General features: G+C 36.0%; 1 protein-coding gene across 3 annotated transcripts in view; it reads left to right on the forward strand.

Moving 5' to 3' along the window:
• Positions 1–24962, forward strand: part of AASS (aminoadipate-semialdehyde synthase) — a 72584-nt gene that overhangs the window by 11361 nt on the left and 36261 nt on the right. For all 3 annotated transcript variants that reach the window (XM_033192353.1, XM_033192354.1, XM_033192355.1), the window contains exons 3-11: positions 2789–2965; positions 5936–6020; positions 13576–13643; positions 13752–13898; positions 15575–15653; positions 15769–15896; positions 17635–17783; positions 19160–19282; positions 19655–19766. In XM_033192353.1, coding sequence (XP_033048244.1) covers positions 2789–2965; positions 5936–6020; positions 13576–13643; positions 13752–13898; positions 15575–15653; positions 15769–15896; positions 17635–17783; positions 19160–19282; positions 19655–19766 — 1068 coding nt within the window. The remainder of the gene's footprint in view (positions 1–2788; positions 2966–5935; positions 6021–13575; positions 13644–13751; positions 13899–15574; positions 15654–15768; positions 15897–17634; positions 17784–19159; positions 19283–19654; positions 19767–24962) is intronic.

Below are 24962 nucleotides of genomic sequence, written 5' to 3' on the forward strand. Positions count from 1 at the left end.
CTTCCACTCCTCCACTTTTTTGAGTTGTGAACTGTTTTATTACAGTGCATTGAACTGTTTACCAAACTGTGAATTCTGTAATTCAGTGTTTAAACATACTTCTTTAAAAAAAACTTTCTTACCATGGCATTTAAAGCCTTGTTGTGAGGAGTTTATATATACATCTTCATGTTGACAAGATGAATCTTAGGATGTTGCTTAAAAGATGAGTTGTGTACTGTTTTATTAAAGTGAACTGAATTGTTTATCAAAGTGTGAACTCTAATTTACTGTTGCATTATGCTTCTTTAATTTTTGCTTTTTTGAGTATATTTTGATTCAATCAATTTACCATTTACCATTTACTTTTTCATTCAATCCATTTACCATTTTTCTTTTTAATGTCTGAATTATCCCAAAATTGGTTAGTGGGAGTCCTTCCAAGGGGGCTTCTCTGTCCTTTGGACATGAATCCATTTGTCTTTGAGCTTTCTTGTTTCTTGGAATAACAAATTGTCCTAGTCTCACCTTGTACCTTTCCTGCCCCACATCAGGAAATTAATAATTTCACCAAGAAGATTAAATTTCTTTTAGTATATAGAAACCGAGATCTGGTATCTGGTGTTAAGCATGTTTATTGTTACTGTGATACTGCTGCTCTTAGGCTCTATTAGTGTACAGAGTTTAGAAATAAACACAAACAGATGCCCCCCCACATATATATATTATTTAATCATTAGTTAATACTGATACTAAAAGACTTCCAGAGGAAAAATTAATGTCCAGGAAAATTAAAATTTAACAATTGCACACCTTTTTACCTGTAAAATTTTATATTTGCATTTGTTTTCTCCAACAGTAAAAATCTTAATTCTTTAACATTAATGCATATTGTTTGCTTTATCCTATAATATGTATTAAATAGTGTCAGAATCACAATACTATTATTACAACTAACAGTAAGCCCACTAAACGAAGTTTACCATTTCTTTGTTTTTTTTTTTTGCCTTTAGAATATATTTGACAATGAATATTCAGAGTGTTGTATTAAAAAACTTATTTGAATTATTTTTTCGGTGTGGTTTCATCATCAATCTAATATCCATCTAGATTTATATATTATTGCTTCTATTCAGTTTTAATGTTTGCTTTCCCATTTTTAAATTTAATTTTGTTTTTCAAAGTAGAACATTTACAAATTCCAGAAATGAAGTCATATTTTCATTTTACTCCCATGCATCCAATTCTCACCCACCCCAAAGGTTACTTTTGTTTCAGATCTATCATTCTTTTTTCTTTTTTTGCAAAAATGAACACCTGTGTGCGTATTTATTTCCCTTTTGTTCTTATACAGAAGGCTGTCTACTATATTTACTCTTTTTACCTTGCTTTCTTTCTTTAGTAACAACATATCTTGAACATTGCTCTGTGTAAGTTCTTAGAGATATTTCATTTCATTTCATCTCATGGCTGTGTGAAAAGTGCTCCATTGTACAAATTTACTATGGTTTATTTACCAATCTACTACAAATGAGAAAATGGACTGTTTTTGAAGAAACTAGGGAGAAATTGCCTGTTCATTCTTTAACTATCACTGTTACTCATCTCTACTTTCCTTCGAAGTAAATTCCTAACTAAACTTATCTTTGTTCAACTGCTATCATAGATGCTCTTTTAATTCTGCTTGGTAATACCTCTTTATTTAAAAATCAGATATGTCTGTCTGTTGCTTCCATGTACTAGTTATATAATCTCAATTAAATTTGTAAGTCTCAGGTTTCCCATTGATTGAATGAGGATTATAATTGTACTTACCTCATGAGAGTTCTATGAAATTTAAATGAGATAATTCATGCAAAGAGCTTAGCAAAGTACACAGTAATTTATTAATACATATCAATGATTGTTGCTTATTACCCAATAAAGCTCATATTAGCCATGATGACATTCAACCTGCATTTCCAAATCGATTTACTCATATGCTGTCAATGTCTCTTTACTTCTCTCCCTCTGTATTTTTATACATGCCTTCAGTGCCTCTTACTGATATCACCATCTTGTGTTTCCCATCTTCATTTCTCTAAATTTCAGGTAACCTTTCAGATTAATTTAAATTTTCATATTTCTTTAGTATCCTACCTTTCACATTAATTTTCATATTTTTTGATCATCCTACCTAGGAATTATCTCAATATCAGTTAAAGTAGCATATCACTTAGATGCTGCTGATCATAATGTTTTGAATTTTTCATTTACTCCAATCCAGAGTACCTTTTACTATATTTTGTGAGCTCCTTTATAGAACAGATTTTGACAATCTTTCCTCGTATCTTAGCATCTCATCTCTAGCACAGACTAATGTACAGTAAGGACAGTAATAAATACTAACTGAGCCAACACTGAAAAATAAATGTTATAATTATGTCTTATCTTTTAAAAATACAACTAATAAATCACAATTTGGCATTTAATATTTCAGTGTACTGTTGGTACAAAATATACATTTCACAAATATGCTTAAGTCACATGTGCTAGTGGGATATGACCAAATTATAAACTCTTCTTAAACATATATATATATATATATGCTGAGTTTTCTAATTGTTTAATGCTCTAAGAGTTGAACATGATAGATTATCTTTAGCCAACAAGTACAAACATTACAAGTAGTTCTATTATTTGTTCTAATTCATACAGATTTTATTTCTTCAAAAGATTTGTTGTGCCTTTGTTTGCTACACATTTTATTCAAGAAAACATGGATATTACAAATCAGGATAATGACCTTTAATCATAATTACAATTTCAGGACTATGTCAAAGCTGGTGGCATTCTTCAGGAGGATATTTCTGAAGCTTGTCTAATTTTGGGAGTTAAAAGACCTCTAGAGGAAAAATTAATGTCCAGGAAGACTTATGCATTTTTCTCCCACACAATAAAAGCTCAAGAGGCCAATATGGGTTTGTTGGATGAGATTCTAAAACAGGTAATTAGTGATTAATATTCTTGAACATACTGCCAAGAAGTATGGCATATAAGTTAGTTTTTCTTTCTTCTTTAGTTTAAGAGGAACATTGCATTCCTTTTATATTCTGAAATGGAAAGAATGATAAAAGCTTTTTCCCTAAACAACTTACCAGTTTATAAGGTCAATTGGCCAGATACTACCAAATAGAATTTTAGAGCTGAAAATAACCTCAGGGGTCATATAATCTACTACCTTATTTTTCAGATGGGACCCAGAGAGGTAAAGTGACTTGACTGGATTGCACACTATGTATTATGCTGGATCTGAACTAGAGGCAATTTTTTTTTTTTTTTTTTTTTTTTTGAGATGGAGTCTTGCTCTGTCATCCAGGCTAGAGTGCAGTGGTGTGATCTCGGCTCACTGCAACCTCTGCCTCCCAGGTTCAGGCGATTCTCCTGCCTCAGTTTCTTGAGGAGCTGGGACTATAGGTGCCAGCAAACATGCCCAGCTAATTTTTTATATTTTTAGTAGAGATGGGGTTTCACCATGTTAGTCAGGATGGTCTCAATCTCCTGACCTCATGATCTGCCCACCTCAGCCTCCCAAAGTGCTGGGATTACAGGCATGAGCCACCGTGCCTGGCTGAGACAATTTTTACATTTATTCACATTCATAAGGGAAAATGCATTTTGAGATATAAATACTATGAAAACAACTAGCAGCTGTTTAAAACACAGGATATTCATTTAACAAATATTTACTCAGTGCTGATGCTGTGTCTGACACTGCTCCAATGCAAGAGCAAAAGAGTAAAGTATCTTTATCTTCACAGAACTTACATTCTAGTGGGAGGAGACAGATAATCAATAAATAAGACATCTAATATGCCACTTAGGAATATATGTGATGAAGATAAATATAATATTGAAGGAGAAAAGGAGTTCTGGGCACTGGGAGGTGATGATGCTATTTTAAGTAGGATCGTCAGGAAGGATCCCACTGTGAAAGTGGTATTGAGCAACAATCTGAAGGAGGTGAAGGACCAAGCCATGTACATCTGAGATGAGTCTTTTAAGCAGACAGAATAGTAATGCAAAGGCCTGAAGGTCTGTTTGAATGTGGGGTTAGAGTAGACCATGTTCAAAAATGCTTATTCCGTCTCTTGTGTCAATAATGGTTGGAGGTGGGAGGAGGAGAGCAACATTACTAAGAAGGCTGCTAATCTAGGCTGGTCTAGACTGCAAGCCACAAGTGATGGTGGCCTGCACCTGGAAGAAATGGTGGAAGTGGAAGTTGTGAAATGTGGACAAATCTTGGATGTGTTTTAGAGGTGGACCCTACAGGATTCACTGACGACATAAAGGTGAAATATGGAAAAAGGAGAGGAGTCAGGAATGACTCCAGGTTTTGGCCTGAGCTACTCGAAGCAATTGCCATGGAATGACGTGATATTACTACAAGAGAAAAAGCCTTGGGTGGGCAAATCAAGAGTTGAGTTTAGGGTCTGCTGAGTTTAATATTCTATTAGACATTTAAAGGGATAATCTAAGAGGGCTGTTGGATATGAGTCTGAAGTTCAGGACAGCGGCTTCTTCTGACATACATTTTGTAGTTGTCAGAGACTAGGTGGTGTCTAGAGCCATGAGACTGGATGAGCCTAGGAAGGGAGTATAGAAAAAGAAGTCTAAGGTTCACATCTTCAAGATGTTACAGCTAGAATCTGAGATTAGGGCAGATGATTGGAGAGATCATAAACAGTAAAAGCAATGGAAAATACCTATTATATAGAAGTATAAAATACTTTCCAATTAACTCCAAATACAGTAGACCAGGGTGACAGTTAATTTGTAGTGTTTCTAAAGAATAAGTTCAAAAGTAATTAATGGAAATAATACTATCGGAAGAATGTTCCACTTTAAGCAAATAAAGTCTTTATAAAGTACTTTAGGAACTTTTTTGTTACTTTAACTTTTGTTCATTATAAGAAAATTAACAAAAACTGACCTAACAGGACTGCTTTTGGGCAGCATTTTGTAACCAATTACTTGGAGTTGGAAGAATGATAAACATTCTTAAAATCACAAACACAATAAAAATTATATAATCTTTGAGGAAATAAAATTACTGTTTAAAATAGTGTATAATTACAATACACTAATATATTTTAAGCATTAATTACTAATACTTTCCTGAGAGAGGAAAGGTTTTCAAGGAAAGAGGAAGAATATGATTTTAGTGAAGGCAAGGAAGAGAAATGGCATAAAGGTGGCCTATGAGAAAAGGAGAGGACTCAGGAATGACTCCAGGTTTTGTCCTGAGTTACTCAAAGGAATCATGTACTACTTTTAAGAGGAAGGTTACCTGTAAAAGGAAGGAGAGGGAAAAAGAAAAAAAGAGGAGAAGGAGGAGGAGGAGGAGGAGAGAGAAAAATATCTGTGCTTGGACTTGAGAGAGAGTGTTATTATTTTCCAGGTAGAAGAGACCTGAGTGTACTTAGAATGGTTGAGGAACAATGTAAAGAGGAATGATTCAAGAAAGAGGTAATAGTTCAAGAAGAGTGGTCTTGGAGGACATGAGAGAAGCTGGGATCCAGGTTACAGAGATTTGTCTCAAAAAGGATCTGTTTTCTTTGACCAGAAGGAAGGATGTAAGGATGAGTGGGGCTATAGATATGTTTGTAGATGGTGCTGGGGTGGGGGGGTGCAAAATGGTAAAGGAAATTCTACCCTTATTATTTCATTGCCTACCATCAAGGGGGGTAGAGCACCTGCTACAAACATTTTTTCATTTCTAATTACAAGCCTACCATTGGTTTGCTACCTGGCGTTTTCTAAATATTTCACAGTATACCTGATGATAACTTCTATTAGCAAGTTAAGATGTATTTCAGAGGAAAAAATGTGAAATATTTACTTGCTCATATATGTCTTTACTTGTTAAAATTAAGCCTAATGGGTCCAGTTGAAAAATTTTTAATCCCTCTTTCAGGAAATTCGCCTTATTGATTATGAGAAAATGGTGGATCATAGAGGAGTACGGGTAGTGGCATTTGGACAGTGGGCTGGTGTGGCAGGTAAGTACGCCAGGACTTACATCACCCAGTTTCTAAATTAGCTTGGGGAATAACTGTGAGTTTTCTCTTTTCTGTGGCAAGGGGATAGGAGTGTTTATTTCCATGGAAAAAATTAAAATGAAGGTATGCTGAAGGTTGATGAATACAAGTGGAATAAAGTATGAAGATACATGGTCAAAAATATTTTACCGCAAAAATTCAAAAGAAAAAGCAGGGAGAAGGATAACAACTACAAATAGGCTCTGGTTTTTAGGCAGTTCCTTTCAAAATGCTAGAAGGAGATATCAGTTTGGTAATGAGACATAGAGAAGGAAAAGATAGGGAAAAACAGAAAGGGAAAAAAAGGTCTAGGGGCAGGAATTTTGTCAAGTTAATTCTTTGAACTTTGTTTGGTTAAGAAACACCACAATATGTTATAGCTCTGTTTCAGATCAGACTTCTTGCAGGTCTAATAAGGAAGATCATGACTTTGGCATTATTTGTTTGACCTTGTTATATAAAAGTAGAAGATTCCTTATTATGGCTTATGTCATTCTGCTTATTATTAATATTATACTCAAATCCACCTGCTTCTTAAATAATAAAGAAATCTAAGCCAAAATTTGAAATTCAAAAATTTCTTTCACTTAAACCCATTCAGGCAGGGAACAGTGGCTCATGCCTGTAATCCCAGCACTTTGGGTGGATGAGGCGGTCAGGAGTTTGAGACCAGCCTGGCCAACATGGTGAAACCCCGTCTCTACTAAAAATACAAAAATTAGCCATTGGTGGTGCATGCCTATAATCTCAGCGACTCGGGAGGTTGAGGCATGAGAATTGCTTGAATCCAGGAGGCAGAGTTTGCAGTGAGCCGAGATCACGCCACTGCACTCCAGTTTGGATGACAGAGCAAAACTCTGTCTTTAAAAACAAACAAACAACAACAACAACAAAAACAATTCATTGCTTTTTTCTCTCACCTCATGCCTTTCCTCACCCAACACACAAATCAGCTCTATTAAACTAAAAGAAAATTAAATTTCTTAGTATAAAAGCAGTAGTAGAAAAACCTCTGATGACTATGATGCCTAGGGCCTTTCAGGACTCATCCAGATGAGGGTTTTATTTACCTAGACAGAATTAATACATCAGAATTAGGTGATTTATTTAGAAGTCACCATATTCAGAAGTAGGACCACATCCGTGAACAGGATGTAGTTCATGTTCTTAAAGAAGCATTCAGGCTAGTAAACACGAATACAATGCTAGTGTTAATTGCTATAAGAAAGATGTTTGAGGCTGGGTGCGGTGACTCACACCTGTAATCCCAGCACTTCAGGAGGCCGAGGAGGGCAGATCACCTGAGGTCCAGAGTTCAAGACAAGCCTGGCCAACAAGGTGAAACCCCGTCTCTACTAAAAATACAAAAATCAGCTGAGCATAGTGGTGGGTGCCTGTAATCCCAGCTACTCAAGAGGCTTGAGGCAGGAGAATAGCTTGAACCTAGGAGGCAGAGGTTGCAGTAAGCTGAGATCACACCATTGTACTCCAGCCTGGGAGACAGAGCAAGACTCCATCTCAGAAAAGAAAAAAAAAAGAAAAATAAAAATAAAAAGAAAAGAAAGGTATTTGAACTTGGCTGTTGCAAAAACTTTCTTTTAAAAAGTGCCTTTGAAGATGAGATCTGAAGAATGATGAAAAACTATTCAAGGAAGTAAGGGAGGACAGTACAAGTGTGCAAAGCTTAAAGTGAAGAGGGGAAAAATAATAGTTTTGAGGAATAGAAGTAAGTTCAGTATACTTAGAGAGTATTTGGAGAGAACTATATGTGGTTCTTATAAGTATTTAGAAGGTGGAATTCACAGGATGTGGTGACTGATTGGATGTAGGTGTGAGGGCAGTGAGGGAGACACTTCAATGATGACATACAGGTCACCAACTCGGATAGTGATTCAGTTCTTTCAGTACCCACAGGAATGGAGGAAGAATTTGGGGGAAGACAGTAAATGAGTTCTGTATAGGACAATATATTAGTAGATTACAAACTAAATTGCTGTAATGGAGACTCCACAAAACAGAGCTTACATAAGCTGGAAGTCCAGAAGTGAGAAATCAAGGGAGGGTGGAATGAGAGGAAAGCTTTGCTATTGTCAACACTTGACTTTCATTTCTAAGGTGACCCTTCAGGTTGCTATTTTCCAGTCAGTAGAAAGGGGAGAAAGGAAGTAGAGGCAATTAGCTTCCTTTCTAAGGATGTGACCCAGAATCTGAACATATTATTTCTGCTTATACCCATTGGTCAAAATTGACTGAGAAATGTAATCTATAGCTGGGCAACTATGTCTGCTGTGAAAACTATGTGCTCTCCACTCATGAAGGATTAGCTGAGTTCAGACTTACTATCCTGTCATTAACCAACTAGAAAAATTGGATGAGATATAGAAAACAATGTTATCAGACATTGGACAACAGGCAGTATAGACTTGTGATCCTTGATAGCTGGAAAATAGATGAGGTGAGTTCTGTGTTTACCCTGGCTTTCTGTCTGGAGAAATTTTCAGATGGTATGAATATAAACAAGTGACACAAAGCCTGGTGAACTCACTGAACTGAGGAGATAGGAGTTGGGGAGCTTGAGTTGGCTGGAATTGACAACACGTGGTACCAAAGAGTAGGGAGCTATGCAGAAATAGTGTTCCAGAAATATGCTTAGGGGTCTTGCTGAGTGGAGGATGAAAATTCGTGAGACTAGCTTAGGAACAATTTGTGGAAAAGAACAATTGCCAGAGAACTGTATGGAAAACTGTTCTCAGAGTTTGTCCCATCAGCCAGAGTAGAGAGACTTCACTGAATATATAAGGCTTTCAGGGAAGCCCTGAAGTGTGTGGCTAAACCAGCTCTTAATAAAGCCTACTCTAAATTCATTCCTGTAAAAGCTTAAAAATGAGACTAATGTCTATTTTGAGAGAGATGCAATTAGCAGACAAGTAGATTAAAACAGCTATAATAAATATTCAGTATATTCAAGTTTTAAATGAAAACATAAACAAAATGAGGAGAGAAATAGAGGAAATCAGTCCATCCATCTATCAATCAATAGTCACCACAAAGGAGAATCTATACATAAGCAGAGGATTCAAGAGCATATATAGATTTTCTTCTGTAGTGTCTATTGATTGATAGATACATGGTAGATAGATTGATTTCCTCTACTCCTCATTTTGTTTGTGTGTTCATTTAGTCCTTGAGCACATTGACCAGCATCTCTGTCATTTCTTGTTTCTGGGTTTGTTTCTATTGTTGGTTATCTCCAGGTTAATGTTCCATTGCAAAATTCATAATTTTTTACTGAATGCCAGACATTTTTCATTTTACATTGTTTATTGTCAGATTTTGTTGTTTTCCTTTCAGTAGCATTGGGCTTTGTTCTAATAGGCAAATGTTTGTGGATTACATTGATTCTCTTAAGGCTTGTTTTCCTTTCACCTTCCTCTCTTTCTTCTGGGACTCCAAATACACACGTATTAGACCATTTGATCACCACCTGTCACTTAAATTCTGCTTTTTCCCTCAGTCTTTTTCTCTTTTAATGCTTCATTTTATTTAATTTCTACTGCAATGAGGAAGGAAGAAAGGAAAGAAATAATGACTAGAACATTCCCATATCTTGATAAAAATTATAAATATACAGATAAGTGAAGTTCAATAAACCCCAAGTCAAAAACAGAAATAAAAAATTACAAAGAAAATGACAGTAGAATCATCATAATTGTCTTGCTAAAAAACAATGATAAAAACATTAAAAATAGGCTGGGCGCGGTGGCTCAAGCCTGTAATCCCAGCACTTTGGGAGGCCGAGACGGGAAGATCACGAGGTCAGGAGATCGAGACCATCCTGGCTAACGCGGTGAAACCCCGTCTCTACTAAAAAAAATACAAAAAACTAGCCGGGCGAGGTGGCAGCCGCCTGTAGTCCCAGCTACTCAGGACGCTGAGGCAGGAGAATAGCGTAAACCCGGGAGGCGGAGCTTGCAGTGAGCTGAGATCCGGCCACTGCACTCCAGCCTGGGTGACAGAGCGAGACTCCGTCTCAAAAAAAAATAAAAATAAAAAAATAAAAATAATGAGAAAAAGGAACCATATACATAGAAAAACTAAGATAAACATCAAACTTCTAATCAGTAACAGTTTAAGCTAGCAGAAAATGGAGCAACATCTTTAAAGTGCTAAAAGAAAACAAACCAAATTATAATTTTATGCATATTACAATATCTTTCCAAAGACAAGATCTTTTCAATATCTTCCTGGACATCTTTCTAGAAAATGAAGACTAAACACAGATTTTCTGATCAAATGAAAGCTGATAAAATTCACTGGCATAGAAGTATTTAAAAAATTTCTCAAGCAAAAGGAAAATGAAGTCAGTTGAAAACATGGATTGAATTAGAGGAATAAAGAACGCTACAAATGGTAGAATATAAACAAACATAAAAAAATCATATCTTATTTAAAAACTTTTCTTTAGGTCTGGACACAGTCGCTCATGCCAGTAATCTCAGCACTTTGGGAGTCCAGGGCAGGCTGATTGCTTGAACTTAGGAGTTTGAGACCAGCCTGGGCAACATGGTGAAGTCCCATCTCTACAAAAACATGCAAGAGTAGCTGGGCTTGGTGGTGCGTGCCTGTCGTCCCAGCTGCTTAGGAGGCTGAGGTGGGAGGATTACTTGAGTCTGGGAGGTTGAGGCTGCAGTGAACTGTGTTCATGCCACTACACTCCAGCCTGGGTGACAAAGTGAGTTAACTGTCTCAAAAACAAAAAAGTATTTAAAAGATAATTGATAGTTTCAAACAAAACAATGTATTGTGATATTCAAAGCACAGGTAAAAATAAAACTTATGCCACCAATAGTGATGGACAGGTGAAGAGGAATAGAACCATACTTTTGTAAGGTTCTTTTATTATACTTGAAGTAGTATAATATTACTTGATAGTTGACTATAATAAGATAAAGATGCATATGGTAACCTAGAAAAATCACTAAAAATAAAACAAGGCTCTAAAACTAATAAGCCAATAATGGGAGTAAAATTTCATACTAAGAAATCACAGTTCAAGCAAAAATACAAGAAAAATGGCATTTAAAAAAATACAAATGAAACAAGAAAACAAAGAGCAACATGATAGCTTTAAATTTAGCTATATCAATAGTTACATTAATGGCCTAAAAACTCCTAGATAGCCTATGCAGTGAGTCACAAAACAATTTTTGATAAATTTAAAAGTTTGAAATCATACAGTATGTATTCTGATTGTAATAGAATTGACCTAGAAGTTTTTATAGAAAGATTTTTGGAAAATTTCCGAAAATTTGGGAGATATTCAATGTAATTTTGAATAACTGATTGGTTAAGAAAAAATCACAGGAAAATTAGAAGATTTTTTAATAGAATAAAAATTTAAAGTATAGCTTGTCAAAATGTGTGGGGTATAAAGTAGCAATTAAAAAGAAATTTACAGCATTTAATTCTTTTATTAGAGAAGACAGTTTTTAAATTAATAATTTGTGCTTCCACTCTAAGAAGCTAGAAAATCAGAGAAATTAAATCAAAAGCAAGTAGAAAAAAAAAAATAATAAACATACAGGGAAAATAAATGAAACTAAAACAGGAAAAGAATAGAGAAAATCAATGAAACCAAAACCTGGTTCTCTGACAAATATCAGTAAAATGGATTAACATTTAGTAGACTGATAGAAAAAGAGAAAAGACTGTATTTACTAAGAAGGAATACAAGGAGGTCATCACTATATCTTACAAATATTAAGATGATAAAGGAATATTATGAATAGGTCAATGAATTTGGCAGCCCTCATGAACTAGATAAATTTTCAAAAAGTACAAATTACCAAAATCAGCTCAAGAAGAAACTGAAAACTTAAGTATCAAGGTACAAAATAAATTCCACTAATAGGCATTTATTAAGAGAAATACAATATTTTATACAAAGAATTTTTTTATAGCAACTCCATTTATAATAGCCTGGAAACAACCCAAATGATGAGCAGAGAAATCAACTGAAATGGAAATGGGCAATTCTTCAGCAATAAAAGACTATACTGATACACACAAAATATGTATGAATCTCAAAAACATGGTGCTGAGTGAAAGCCGACACATTGTAAAAGAGTACAATTGACCCTTGAACAACATGAGTTTGAACTGCATGAGTCCGCTTATATTCACTGGATGCAAAATCCACCTTTACGGGGGGGCCACCTTTTCATACAGGCAGGTGTCACAGGACTGACTGTGGGACTTGATTATGCCCAGATTTTGACATATACAGGGGTCTTAGAACCAACTGCCTGCATACACTGAGAGGCTACTGCTTAAAATTTCATTTATATGTAAGTTTAGAAGTGCCTAATCTATACAGAGAGAAAGATCAGTAGTTGTGGAGACCAGGAGTTGGCAAAATACTCTGTGTCTTGATCATGGTGGTAATAACACGGATGTGTGTATTTGTTAACAGTTACCAAACTATACATTTTAAATGGGTGCATTATGTTGTATATAAACTATTTCTTTACAAGTTGACTTTTGAAAAATGATAAAAGAAAATTTGGTAGGGATGTGTGTCCGGGGTGAGGATGGGGAATGGAGGAGCATGGAAAGTTCTTTCCTAAAAAGAATAAGGAAAGAATCGATGCTGAGGTCTTTGCTACAGGCATGCTGAATTTTAGCTTTCCGGAGAACATCCAAATTGAGACAGACATAAGAAGGTGGCTGGCTAAGTTTTGAAATCAAAAGAAAGATCTGTTTTGGAGAGACAGACTTGAAGTCATCTGTATATAGATAGTACTTGAAATTTAGGACTAGATGAGATTTCCTAAGGGACAAATGTAGATATGGAAGAGAATAGAGCCCAGGACATAATCCTGAGGGTGAATCATATAAAAGGAGTTGCCACAGGAAGAGGATCCTACAGAAAGGTAGGATTAAAAATTTCAAGTTGGGATGCTGAGGGGCACTCTTTGTTTCAACAAAGAAGAGGTCTGCATTGCCGAGTACTTCTGACCTGATCTACAATGTGTCCACTGCGTGTAGCTATTTAGGTCAATAAATAGATGATGGGAGCCTTAGGGCTAATGGTGACTGTTTTTGTTTGTTCATTTGCTTTTGGTATGGGAGGCATAGGAACATGTTTAAATGCTGATAAGAATGAAGCAATAGGGAAGCATTGTGAAGAGAGTAACTCAGTAATAAATTCCTTGGGAGGCAGGAAGGGGTGGGATCTGGAGCCAATGTGGAGAGATTAGCCTTAGATAAGAAGAGGAACATTCATCCTATTTTATCAGGATTGAAGGTGAAAGGAATAGGTGGGGATGCATTTGGGTTAGTGCATTTGATGGCAGAAAGTTGAGAGGATGGATAAGATCTACTGAGGTATCTTCTAAATCTGAGATGCTGTGATCTGTGCTTCTGCAGGGCACCACACAGGTTGGAGAACAGGCAGAGAGAACAGCTTAAATTCTTCCCAACTAACAGTCTTTCTATTGGTCTGATTCTGTAACAGGGATGATCAACATTTTACATGGAATGGGTTTAAGGCTCCTTGCTTTGGGACATCACACACCTTTTATGGTGAGAGATGTTTATTTTGCTTATTTTTTTGAAAACACATCTCACACCTTAAGAATAAAAAAACGCTGAGCTGATGGACTAACTTGAGTTGTGTATGTTTGTTTTCAGCACATTGGCATGGCTCATAACTACAGGAATAGCAGTCAGGCTGTGCAAGCTGTTCGTGATGCTGGCTATGAAATATCTTTGGGTTTGATGCCTAAGTCAATAGGTCCCTTAACATTTGTGTTCACAGGAACTGGTAATGTTTCTAAGGTAAGTTTTACCTGACTTCCTTTTGTAAAACAATCCAAAACTGTGAAACTAACCCAAATGATGTGGGCAGGCATTTTATGGGTATTTCAAATGGACTGAATGAAGATTCTTTTTTTGGCACTTTTCTTACCAACGTATTTTTCTCATAGTGAAAAGTAGTAATGATCCAAATATGTGTGTGTGTATATGTATGTGCGTGTGTATATATATGTGTGTGCATGTGTGTGTATATGTAAGTTTATATGTGTGTATATCTATACACACATACATACACACATACAGTTTTTAGTTTATTGCTAGCTATCTGAGTCTTGGAATACTTTTTCTTCCTTTCTTTTTCCTTTTTTTTTTTTCTTTTCTTCCTTTTTTTTTTTTTTTTTTTTTTTTTTTTTTTTTTTTTTTGAGGCGGAGTCTCGCTCTGTTGCCCGGACTGGAGTGCAGTGGCCGGATCTCAGCTCACTGCAAGCTCCCCCTCCCGGGTTTACGCCATTCTCCAGCCTCAGCCTCCCGAGTAGCTTGGGACTACAGGCGCCCGCCATCTCGCCCGGCTAGTTTTTGTATTTTTAGTAGAGACGGGGTTTCACCGTGTTAGCCAGGATGGTCTCGATCTCCTGACCTCGCGATCCGCCCGTCTCAGCCTCCCAAAGTGCTGGGATTACAGGCTTGAGCCACCGCGCCCGGCCTCTTTTTCCTTTTTTAAAAGATAATTTGGCCAGGTGTGGTGGCTCACGCCTATAATCCCAGTACTTTGGGAGGCTGAGGCAGGCGGATCACCTGAGGTCAGGAGTTTGAGGCCAACCTGGCCAATATGGTAAAACACCGTCTACACTAAAAATACAAAAATTAGCCAGGCCTGGTGGCGCACACCCATAATCCCAGCTACTAAAGAGGCTGAGGCAGGAGAATCTCTTGAACCCGGGAGGCAAAGTTTGCAGTGAGCCGAGATTGCACCACTGCACTCCAGCCTGGGTGACAGAGCGAGAGTCCATCTCAAAATAAAATAAAATAAAATAAATAAATAAGATACTTCATTGTTAATAGTGTAAAGGTCTGTTCTGAGGATGATCTGTTTTACCTCTATCACCAAAATGTCCATAAGTTTGAAAGTGACCTCAGGAGTCCATTTTTTAAGACTACTTGGAGTTTTGCAAAAAGATGTTAGGAAAATTCATTTAAGACTGGAATTCATAATTTCTTCCTTCTCTGGTGGTTTTAAGAATGTGTTTGTAACCGCCTATAGAAACTTGTAATTGTAAAATAATTACTTCTTCAAAGAAAATATTTTACAAATAGGATATCATTCATATTATATTGTGAGGTAAGCATCCGATTATTTCTTTTGTAGGGAATATAGTTTCCCCATTTGGAATAATTTCTGCAATGGATCTAAAATAAATGGAAATATTTTTGACCTCATTTCTAAACACTCTTATTGATACTCTGAGTAAAAAAGAAAAAAATTAAAGCCCCTTCCAAGTGTGCTGTTCAAACAGGAATGAAAACTAGCTAGTAGGCTTGTTGTAAGCAGCTCGTCTATATTTCTGTGTTGCAGTCCTGGTTGTAGGGAAGGCAAGTGGAGCTGTATAATTGTTGGGAAAATGATCATATCCTTGCAGAAAACCATGTTGGTTCTTTTTCTATTGATGTTTGGATTTTTACTCATGTGTTATTTGTAGGGAGCCCAAGCAATCTTTAATGAGCTACCTTGTGAATATGTGGAGCCCCATGAATTAAAAGAAGTTTCCCAAACTGGAGGTAAGGGACAGGGGATGACTAACTTTTAATATTTTTAACAGTCTGTGTTATATTTTATCACCATAAATTTTCATTATTTGTCATCCACTTTACTAATTTCTTTCTCCTTTGCAAGACCTCAGAAAAGTCTATGGGACGGTGTTAAGTCGTCATCATCATCTTGTCAGGAAAACAGATGGTGTGTATGATCCTGCAGAGTATGACAAACATCCTGAGCGCTACATAAGTCGTTTTAATACTGATGTGAGTATCATGTTCAGCTTTTGAGTTGGTTGCTTATGATACATTGTAGGTAGGCAATTTTCAAGGAGAGAAATTATAAATTGTACATTGGCTTTCGGTTTTCCTGTTGTGAGTCCTTTGGGTACCATGAGTTGGCCTTTGGAGCTATCATCTTTTAGGGGTATTTGGAGTAGTCTTGCTTCGTGCTTTTGGTGGTTTCTGTGGATATACTCTTTGTTTCACTGTCTCCATTTCTGCTTCAGGTCTGCATGTGACCAATAGCTCTAAGCCATTTCCTGTGGGTTACTGTTTTCTATATTTATCCTGGACTAGTTAGCACTGTGGGCAGAGCACAATGCCTATGACGTTTGGTCTCAACATGGCCACAAATTACAACCATAATCTCAAGCAGCAATCCTGAAATGCATGCCATTGTTTACAGGGGATGAGGGTGAAATAGTGTGCCTACATAAGTGCAGACCATCCCCACTGTATGAAAAAGCTATTATACTTACAAATCAAATCCTTCGATGGGACACACTGGCTTTATCTTATAAGAAATAAAATATATTTGTGTGTTCTATAGTCATTGGCCATGTGACAATCTTCCCCCAGATAAACTAACAAACCAAAAAATAGATAAAACAAAAAAGGCATGCATTTATTGTGAAAAAGAATGCTTTAAATAATTTTAAATATGTTTGACCAACATAGCATTTTCAGATTCTGGTATGAAGTTTAGTCCTTATATCATGCAGGGCATGTTAGAGAGAACTCTTACCTTCTCTGCTTGAGATGTTTGAAGAAGAAAAGTTATGAACGTAGTTTCAAACTGAAAAATTTTGAATCTAAGAAATCTTTATTCCTTTTCATTTCCCCAATCACAGAAGTATTGGTGATTGGATGCATCCTAAAACTGATACTGACCTAGTTGCCATGCATGCATGTATGTAGCATATGCTCCATAGAGCTTACAGATGTTATCCGATTTAATCTTCACAGCATTCCTTTGAGGAATGGGGTGTGTATTATCCCCATCTGGCAGGTAAGAAAAATAGAGCCCAGGGAAGTTGAGGTAGCATGATTTAGGTCATACCCTACCGCTAGTAGAGCTGGAAATATAATTTTAGGTCCACTGTTTTTTGTTTGTTTTGGTTTGTTTTATTTTGTTTTTGTTCTTTCATTTTTCTTTGGCATGCAATACATTATAGAATGAACATAATAATGAATTTTTTTTTTTTTTTTTGAAATGAAGTCTCTCTGTCTCCCAGGCTGGAGTTCAGTGGCGCAATCTCAGCTCACTGCAAGCTCCGCCTCCCGGGTTCACGCCATTCTCCTGCCTCAGCCTCCTGAGTAGCTAGGACTACAGGTGCCCGCCACCATGCCCGGCTAATTTTTTGTATTTTTAGTAGAGACGGGGTTTCACCATGTTAACCAGGATGGTCTCGATCTCCTGACCTCGTGATCTGCCTGCCTCGGCCTCCCAAAGTGCTGGGATTACAGACGTGAGCCACTGGGCTCAGCCGATAATGTATTTATAGTCATACATTGCTCTGTCATGGGGTAATTCTACACTGAAATCTGGGTGGCTATTTATTATCTTTGCCTCAAAAGATGGACACTGACATGGACAATAAGAAAATCAATTAGAAGTTACATTTAATTATTTCTCATAGACTTTCCTGATAGCTCTCTTTCAGTATACTACATTAAAATAGGTTATTTTTCTATTTTCTTAAACCTGGAACTTGCATTACAGATTGCACCCTATACAACTTGCTTAATTAATGGAATCTACTGGGAACAAAACACTCCTCGCCTCCTAACCCGCCAAGATGCTCAGAGTCTCCTGGCTCCAGGCAAGTTGTCAGCTGCTGGTGTAGAAGGCTGCCCTTCATTACCACACAAGTAAGGACTCTACTTCAGCAACGACGGTAGTTTTGACCAGCTGCTTCCATTATTAGAGGATCAAAGAATGTAATGTCCCCACATATCACAGGACTTGATTTCTAATGACTACTTCTCTGCCTTACCTTTCTTGACCTCTTAGCAGTAGTCGACACTGTTAACCATCCTTCTTTCTTTTTAAAAAAAAATGTATTGTATGTATTTATTTTCAGAGATGGGGTCTTGTTATGTTTCCCAGGCTGGTCTAAATCTCTGGGTCCCAAGCAGACCTCCTGCCTTGGCCTCCCAAGGAGCTGGGATTATAGGTATGAGCCACCATGCTCAGCCCATCCCCAGTTGTTGAAACACTCTTCTTTTGCCTTCTGTGATGCCCCATGCCGCTCTGAAACTATTTCCTCAGAGAAGTCTTCTCTTACTCCTCCATTCTCATCTCTGTCTCTAGTCTGTTACTCTGTTTTTTGTTTTGAAATTCCTCATTTGTTTTCTCGTGTTTATGATTTTTCTCCCTCTTCCTAGAACTTAATCTCCTTAAGGATAGGGGGTCTGTTTCTCTTGGCCATAAGCACCTAGTATGTTGCCTGATATATAATAGGCATTGAAATAATTATTAAATATTGAATGAATTAATGACTAAATATTTGTGGAAGAGTAAAAGATATGTTTACTTTTCTAGGCATGTAACTGGCATCAAGTAAATGCCAAGGGAATGCTAGGAGCAACAACATCACTGGGGTTTAGAAGAAAGCAGAAGCATTGAGCTCAGCAAACCTTAAAGGGAGGAATGAGGAGAACAAGAATTCCAAGTGAAAGGATTGGTGCTTAATAAATATGGAGCTACCAAAGCATAATTAGGGTGCTGAATGTGTCAGTCTAGCTCTGCATTGGTTCATGTATGCAAGTGGTAATTGGAGATTGGGCAGAAAAATTATAGTCAACCTTTTGAATGCTGGACTGAGACTTTTGTTCATAATTCTAGAGATTTCTGTGTAACCACATGTAAAACTATACATTACTAAGCAGGGTGGAGGTACCATAACTGAACCTTTCTGAGTTATTTAGAGATAGCTAATTATGTTCATTTTAGTCTGTTAATGATTTTTCTAGGAAAGCAATGTTCTGCTTTTATTTCCTTTTTTCTTTTCTTTTCTTTCTTCCTTTTTTTTTTTTTTTTTGTGGAGACTAAAACTCATACTGGGAAGATTCTCTGTATCACAGAACAGTGCAGAGTCCTGAAGAATGAGCTATAGGAAAAAGACCCCAAAAGCCTGGAAAATATTTAGGATCCATGTTGAAAATTGTTCTGAACTCCTTTTTTTAAGTCTTGTTGGAGACTTCAGCATTTCATCCTCTCATCTAAGTATTGATGTTATTTTCAGACTTGTGGCAATATGTGACATTTCAGCTGACACAGGAGGGTCTATAGAGTTTATGACTGAGTGTACAACAATAGAGCGTCCCTTTTGCATGTATGATGCAGACCAGCATATTATTCATGACAGGTGAGTTTGTTAAAGTTGTTAGATGATATTCATCACTTAGTTACATAGATATACTACTCTAAAATGCTTAATATTTTACATCTTTATGAAGCTATGAAAATTTGGAGAGATATACTCAAGTATACTAAGATTAGGTAAAAAAACATGCAAATTTGAATACACACACACACACATACACATATATTTAAATGGGAGATGGGTTGCTGAAGAAGGAAAACGTTTGGTTTGAAAAGTTTTGTTTATTTTTTGCATGTATTTTTATACAAAATTACAAATGATAATGAAGCAAATATAACGAAGTAGACACCTGGAAAAGTCAGAACTTACAAATAATGTTTTGTGCTTCTGAATAAACCACATTGCTTCTCTTAGTGTTGAAGGCTCGGGGATCCTGATGTGTTCCATTGACAATTTGCCAGCACAGCTCCCAATTGAAGCTACAGAATGCTTTGGAGACATGCTTTACCCTTATGTTGAAGAAATGGTAAGCAGACTGGTAATATCAGTAACAACTCTGTGGCTTTAAATAGAACCATGGGGTAATTCTGTGAATGTTCTGGTCTTCTGTACCTAAGAAATCTGTTGTAAAATGAAATGCCAGCCCTTTCCTGAAATATGTACTGATACTATTTTATTTGACATGTTCTGCTTACTTGTCTCCTGGGGGATATGATGACATCACTGCCTTCATGCTTAATTACAATTACATCTCTTTCCCATTATAGGTATTTTATTAAGAATGTTCACCATGTGTGAGATAAAACATGCTTTATTTTTAATTATTTGCCATCTATGTCAGTTCATATTGGGGCACTCTTATTGTGCCATAATAACTAGATCTGAAAAATTAGAAATATAGAACGTTTTATTGCGTTCTGGTCACTAATGGTTAAGTGATAGCTTATGTTGAGGTCATGTATTTTTCTTCTGTGATCAGTGATTAGCTAATGAAATACCATGTTATCTAAATTCCATTTTGTTTATCAAAGAAAATTTTTCTTATTTCAGTTTTTATCCTAAGCATTCATAGCCTTCCTGCTTTATTTTTATTTCAGAATGTCTGCCTCTGCCAATGATTTCAATATAAAGAATGGCTCTTGTTCTTTTCATCTACATCTTCCCTCATAAGCTCTCACAGTAAAATAGAACAATAGTTACTGGGGCAAGAATAAATGAAATTTCCAGTCTCTGATCTTCTTTTCTTTCAAACAGTATTCCATTTTGACCCTTTCTTTTTCCTATTGGAATATGTCAACAGGGAGATGTAGCAGGCCTGACAAAATGCAGGCAGCAGACACTGTCATAGTTAGACATATTGCACCTACTATGTGCAGGAAGTGTTCAAAATACTAAATATGTTTTAATTTTAAGTACTCATGAAAACCATATTACGTAAGTACCATCATTATATCCGTTTTACACATTATCAAACAAATACAGAGAAGTTAAGGACGTGTTGCTGATGCAGTCAGTACTGGATCTGCAATGTGTCTGGAGTTGGTGCTGAGGGATTAAAGAAGCAGGAGAAGGAGAGTACAAATGCCAGGCTTTGCTGGAGACATCAACTTGCTTTATGGCCTTGAGCAGGGCACTCACTTCCTTTCTGAGCCTCAGATATTTCATCTGTAACGTGAGGTGGTTGTAATGAACATATAATCTTATTTTATTTTATTTTATTTTATTTATTTATTTTTTGAGACAGAGTCTCACCCTGTTGCCCAGGCTGGAGTGTAGTGATGTAGTCGTGGCTCACTGCAACCTCCACCTCCCAGGTTCAAGCAATTCTTCCTGCCTCAGCCTCCCGAGTAGCTGGGACCACAGGTGCATGTCACCATGCCTGGCTAATTTTTGTAGTTTTTAGTAGAGACGGGGTTTCACCATGTTGACCAGGCTAGTCTTGAACTCCTGACCTCGTGATCCACCTGCCTCGGCCTCCCAAATGCTGGGATTACAAGCGTGAGCCACCGTGCCCAGCCATGAATACATAATCCTAACAGTTTCTCCACTTCTAAAATTTTATAACAGTAAATGCTTAAGTGGCCAAACTGTATGTGTATAAAAAATGCAATAATATATTTACCAAGATGTTTACCATTTTTGATGTTCTTCATTCATTTCCCTTTGGCATCATTTCCCTGCAGACTGAATAACTTAATTTATCACTTCTTTTTTTTTTTTTTTTTTTTTTTTTTTTTTGAGGCGGAGTCTCGCTCTGTCGCCGGGACTGGAGTGCAGTGGCCCGATCTCAGCTCACTGCAAGCTCCGCTTCCCGGGTTCACGCCATTCTCCTGCCTCAGCCTCCGGAGTAGCTGGGACTACAGGCACCCGCCACCTCGCCCGGCTAGTTTTTTTGTATTTTTAGTAGAGACGGGGTTTCACCATGTTAGCCAGGATGGTCTCGATCTCCTGACCTCGTGATCCGCCCGCCTCGGCCTCCCAAAGTGCTGGGATTACAGGCTTGAGCCACCGCGCCCGGCCTATCACTTCTTATAGTACAGGTTTGCTGGTGACAGATTCTCTTAGTTGTCCTTTATCCAAAAATGTCTTCATATTCTCTATGCTGCTAATCAGACTTTTCTGTGCATTTTTAATTTCCAATGTTCTATTTTCAGTTCTAGAATTTCTGTTGGGTTCCTTTTTAAAAATTTCATTTTGGTATTTTCTCTTTCTCTGCAGAGAGTTTCTATCTTTTCATTAATTATGAGTGTATTTTTCGTTATTGCATGGAACATAGTTATAAAAACCACTTTGCAATCTTTATCTCATACTTCCAACTTTCTGGGTCAATTTGCGGTTGGACTTCATTGGTTGTCTTTTCCTTTGAGAATTGATCATAGTCTTCTGGTTTTCATAGATTGAATAATTCTGGATTATGGCCTGAATGATGTGGATATTATGTACATTTATCAAATGCATTTTCTGTATTCATTGAGAAGATCATTTTTTCCTTTTCTCTGTTAATATGTGAATCTTGTCAATTGGTTTTCCAATATCAAACTAACTTCACATTCTTAGGATAAATCCAACTTGGTTGTATGTTAGCCGTTTATTTATGACTAAGTTCAGGTTGCTAAGGGATATACCAAAATTTCTTAATCTATTTTACCATTGGTAGACATTTGGGGTTGTTTTCTTTTTGGGGCTTTTACTAATAATTCTACTATAAAGATTTTTGACATGTGTTTTGGTATATATATATATCTCTCTCCACATTATTTTGTTGAGATTTGTACATAAATTTATCTTGTTTAGGATTGTTAACATCTATGCTCATTAGAGAGTTTAATCTATAACTTAATTTTATTATCAGGTATTTGTCAGGTTTGGATATTAAGGTTTTGTTGGCCTTAAAACAAGTTAGAGAGTATTTCCTTATTTTTGGTCTCAGGAACATTTTACATGAGATTACTCTTAGTTCTACTTGATACAATTCATTTGCAAAACGATTTGGGTTGGTAGCATTTTTGTTTGTTTCTTTTTTGTTTGTTTCTGTTTTGTTTGGTTTTAAGGGTGAGTTTTAAAATTATAGATTACATTTTATTTAAAAACTTAAGAAAATCTTATTTAAAAACTCAGACTTTTATTTTTCTTCTGTCAATTTTGGTATGCTTATTTTCTAGGAATTTATATTTCATCTAAGTTGTAAACTTCATTGTCACAATATTTTTTTCGTAATAATCTTATTAACTCTTTAATAGATTCTATAGTGATTTCTCTTTTTCCTGATGTTGTTTGGGTATGCCTTCTGTTTTTTCTTAATCTATTTTACCTGGAATTGATCAATTTTATTAGTCATCTCAAAAAATCAGTTCAACTTTGGTGATTATCCCTATTTTGTATCATTTTCTATTTTCTTAATTTATAATCTTACCTTTACTATATTTTTTATTTTACTTTATTGAGAGCTTAGTTAACCTTTCTTTTCATAACTTCTTGCAATAGTGCTTAGGTAATTATTTTCCTGTGTTTCTCTTTAGCAATATATGCATTTTAAAGCTATTAGATTTGACTTGAGTATGGCCCATTTTTTTATTGCATTATTTGTTGTTTTGTTATTGAGTTCTTTGACTTTCTTGTATATTCTGGGTATTATTTCCTTGTGAGATGTATGGTTTGCAAATACTTTCTCCCATTCTGTTGTTTCTTCACTCAATTGATTTTTTGTTTGCTTGTTTGTTTTGCTGTGCAGAAGCTTTTTAGTTTGATGTAATTCCATTTGTCTATTTTTGGGTTTTGTGCTTGTGCTTTTGAGTTCTTATCCAAAAAATTCTTAACCAGGTCAATGTCATGAAGCATTTCCCCTATTTTTTTTTTTTTTTTCTTCTAGTAGTTTCATAGTTTTAGGTCCTCCATTTAAGTGTTTAATCCATTTTGAGTTGATTTTTTTATATGATGAGAAATAGGAGGTCTAGTTTTATTCTTCTGAATGTAGATACCCAATTTTCCCAGCATCATTTATTGAAGAGACTCTTCTTCCCTTAGTGTTTGTTCTTGACACTTTTCTCCAAAACTGGTTGGATATAGATGTATGGATTTCTTTCTGGGCTTGCTTTTCTGTTCCATTGTTTTTATGTCTGCTGTTATGCCAGTACCATGCTGTTTTGGTTACTACAGCTTTGTGGTATGTTTTGAAGTCAGGTAGTGTGATGCCTCCAGTTTTGTTGTTTTTGCTAAAGATTGTGTAATGATTTGAGGTCTTTTGTGATTTCATAGTAGTTTTAGGATTTTATTTTCTGTTTTTGTGAAGATTGTCTTTTTTTTTTTTTTTTTGATAAGGATTGCCCTGAATTGGTAGATTGCTTTGGGTAGTATGGGCATTTTAAAATATAAATTCTTTCAATCCATGAACATGGGAATATCTTTACATTTGTTTTTGTTTTCTTCAATGTTTTTCGTCAATGTTTTACAGTTTATAGTGTAGAGATCTTTCATTTCCTTGGTTAAATTTATTCGTACGCATCTTATTTTTATTGTGGCTATTGGAAATGGGATTTTGTTTTTCAGATTGTTCACTGTTGGCATATATAAATGCTACTAATTTTTGTATGTTGTATGTTGATTTTGTATTCTGCAACTTTACTAAATTTGTTTATCAATTCTAACAGTGTTTTGATGGAGTCTTTAGGGTTTTCTATATATAAGATTTTGTCATCTGTAAACAGGGACAGTTTGACTTCCTGCTTTCCAATTTAGATACCTTTGTTTTCTTTTTTTTGCCAAGTTACACTGACTAGAACATCCAGTACTATGTTGAATAGTAGCATCCTTTTCTTGTTCTACATCTTAGAGAAAAAGCTTTCAATTTTCCATGATTAGTATGATGTTAGCTGTGGGTTTGTCATATATGGCTTTTATTATGTTGATGTATGTACCCTCTATGCCTAATTTGATGAAAGTTTTTATGATAAAGTGATGTTGAATTTGTCAAATACTTTTTCTATGTTTCCGTTGGAATAATCACATGGTTTTTGTCCCTCATTCTGTTAATGTGATAAATTATGTTTATTAATTTGCATATGTTGAACCATCCTTGCACCCCTGGAATGAATCCCATTTATTATGGTGAATGCTCTTTTAAATATGCTGTTAAATTTGGTTTTCTAGTATTTTGTTGAAAATTTTTGCATCTATATTCTTTAGGGATATTGGCCTGAAGCTTACATTTTTTGTTATGTCCTTG

The sequence above is a fragment of the Trachypithecus francoisi genome, unplaced genomic scaffold (assembly GCF_009764315.1).
Source record: "Trachypithecus francoisi isolate TF-2019V2 unplaced genomic scaffold, Tfra_2.0 Lachesis_group4, whole genome shotgun sequence".
Classification (NCBI taxonomy): Eukaryota; Metazoa; Chordata; class Mammalia; order Primates; family Cercopithecidae; genus Trachypithecus; species Trachypithecus francoisi.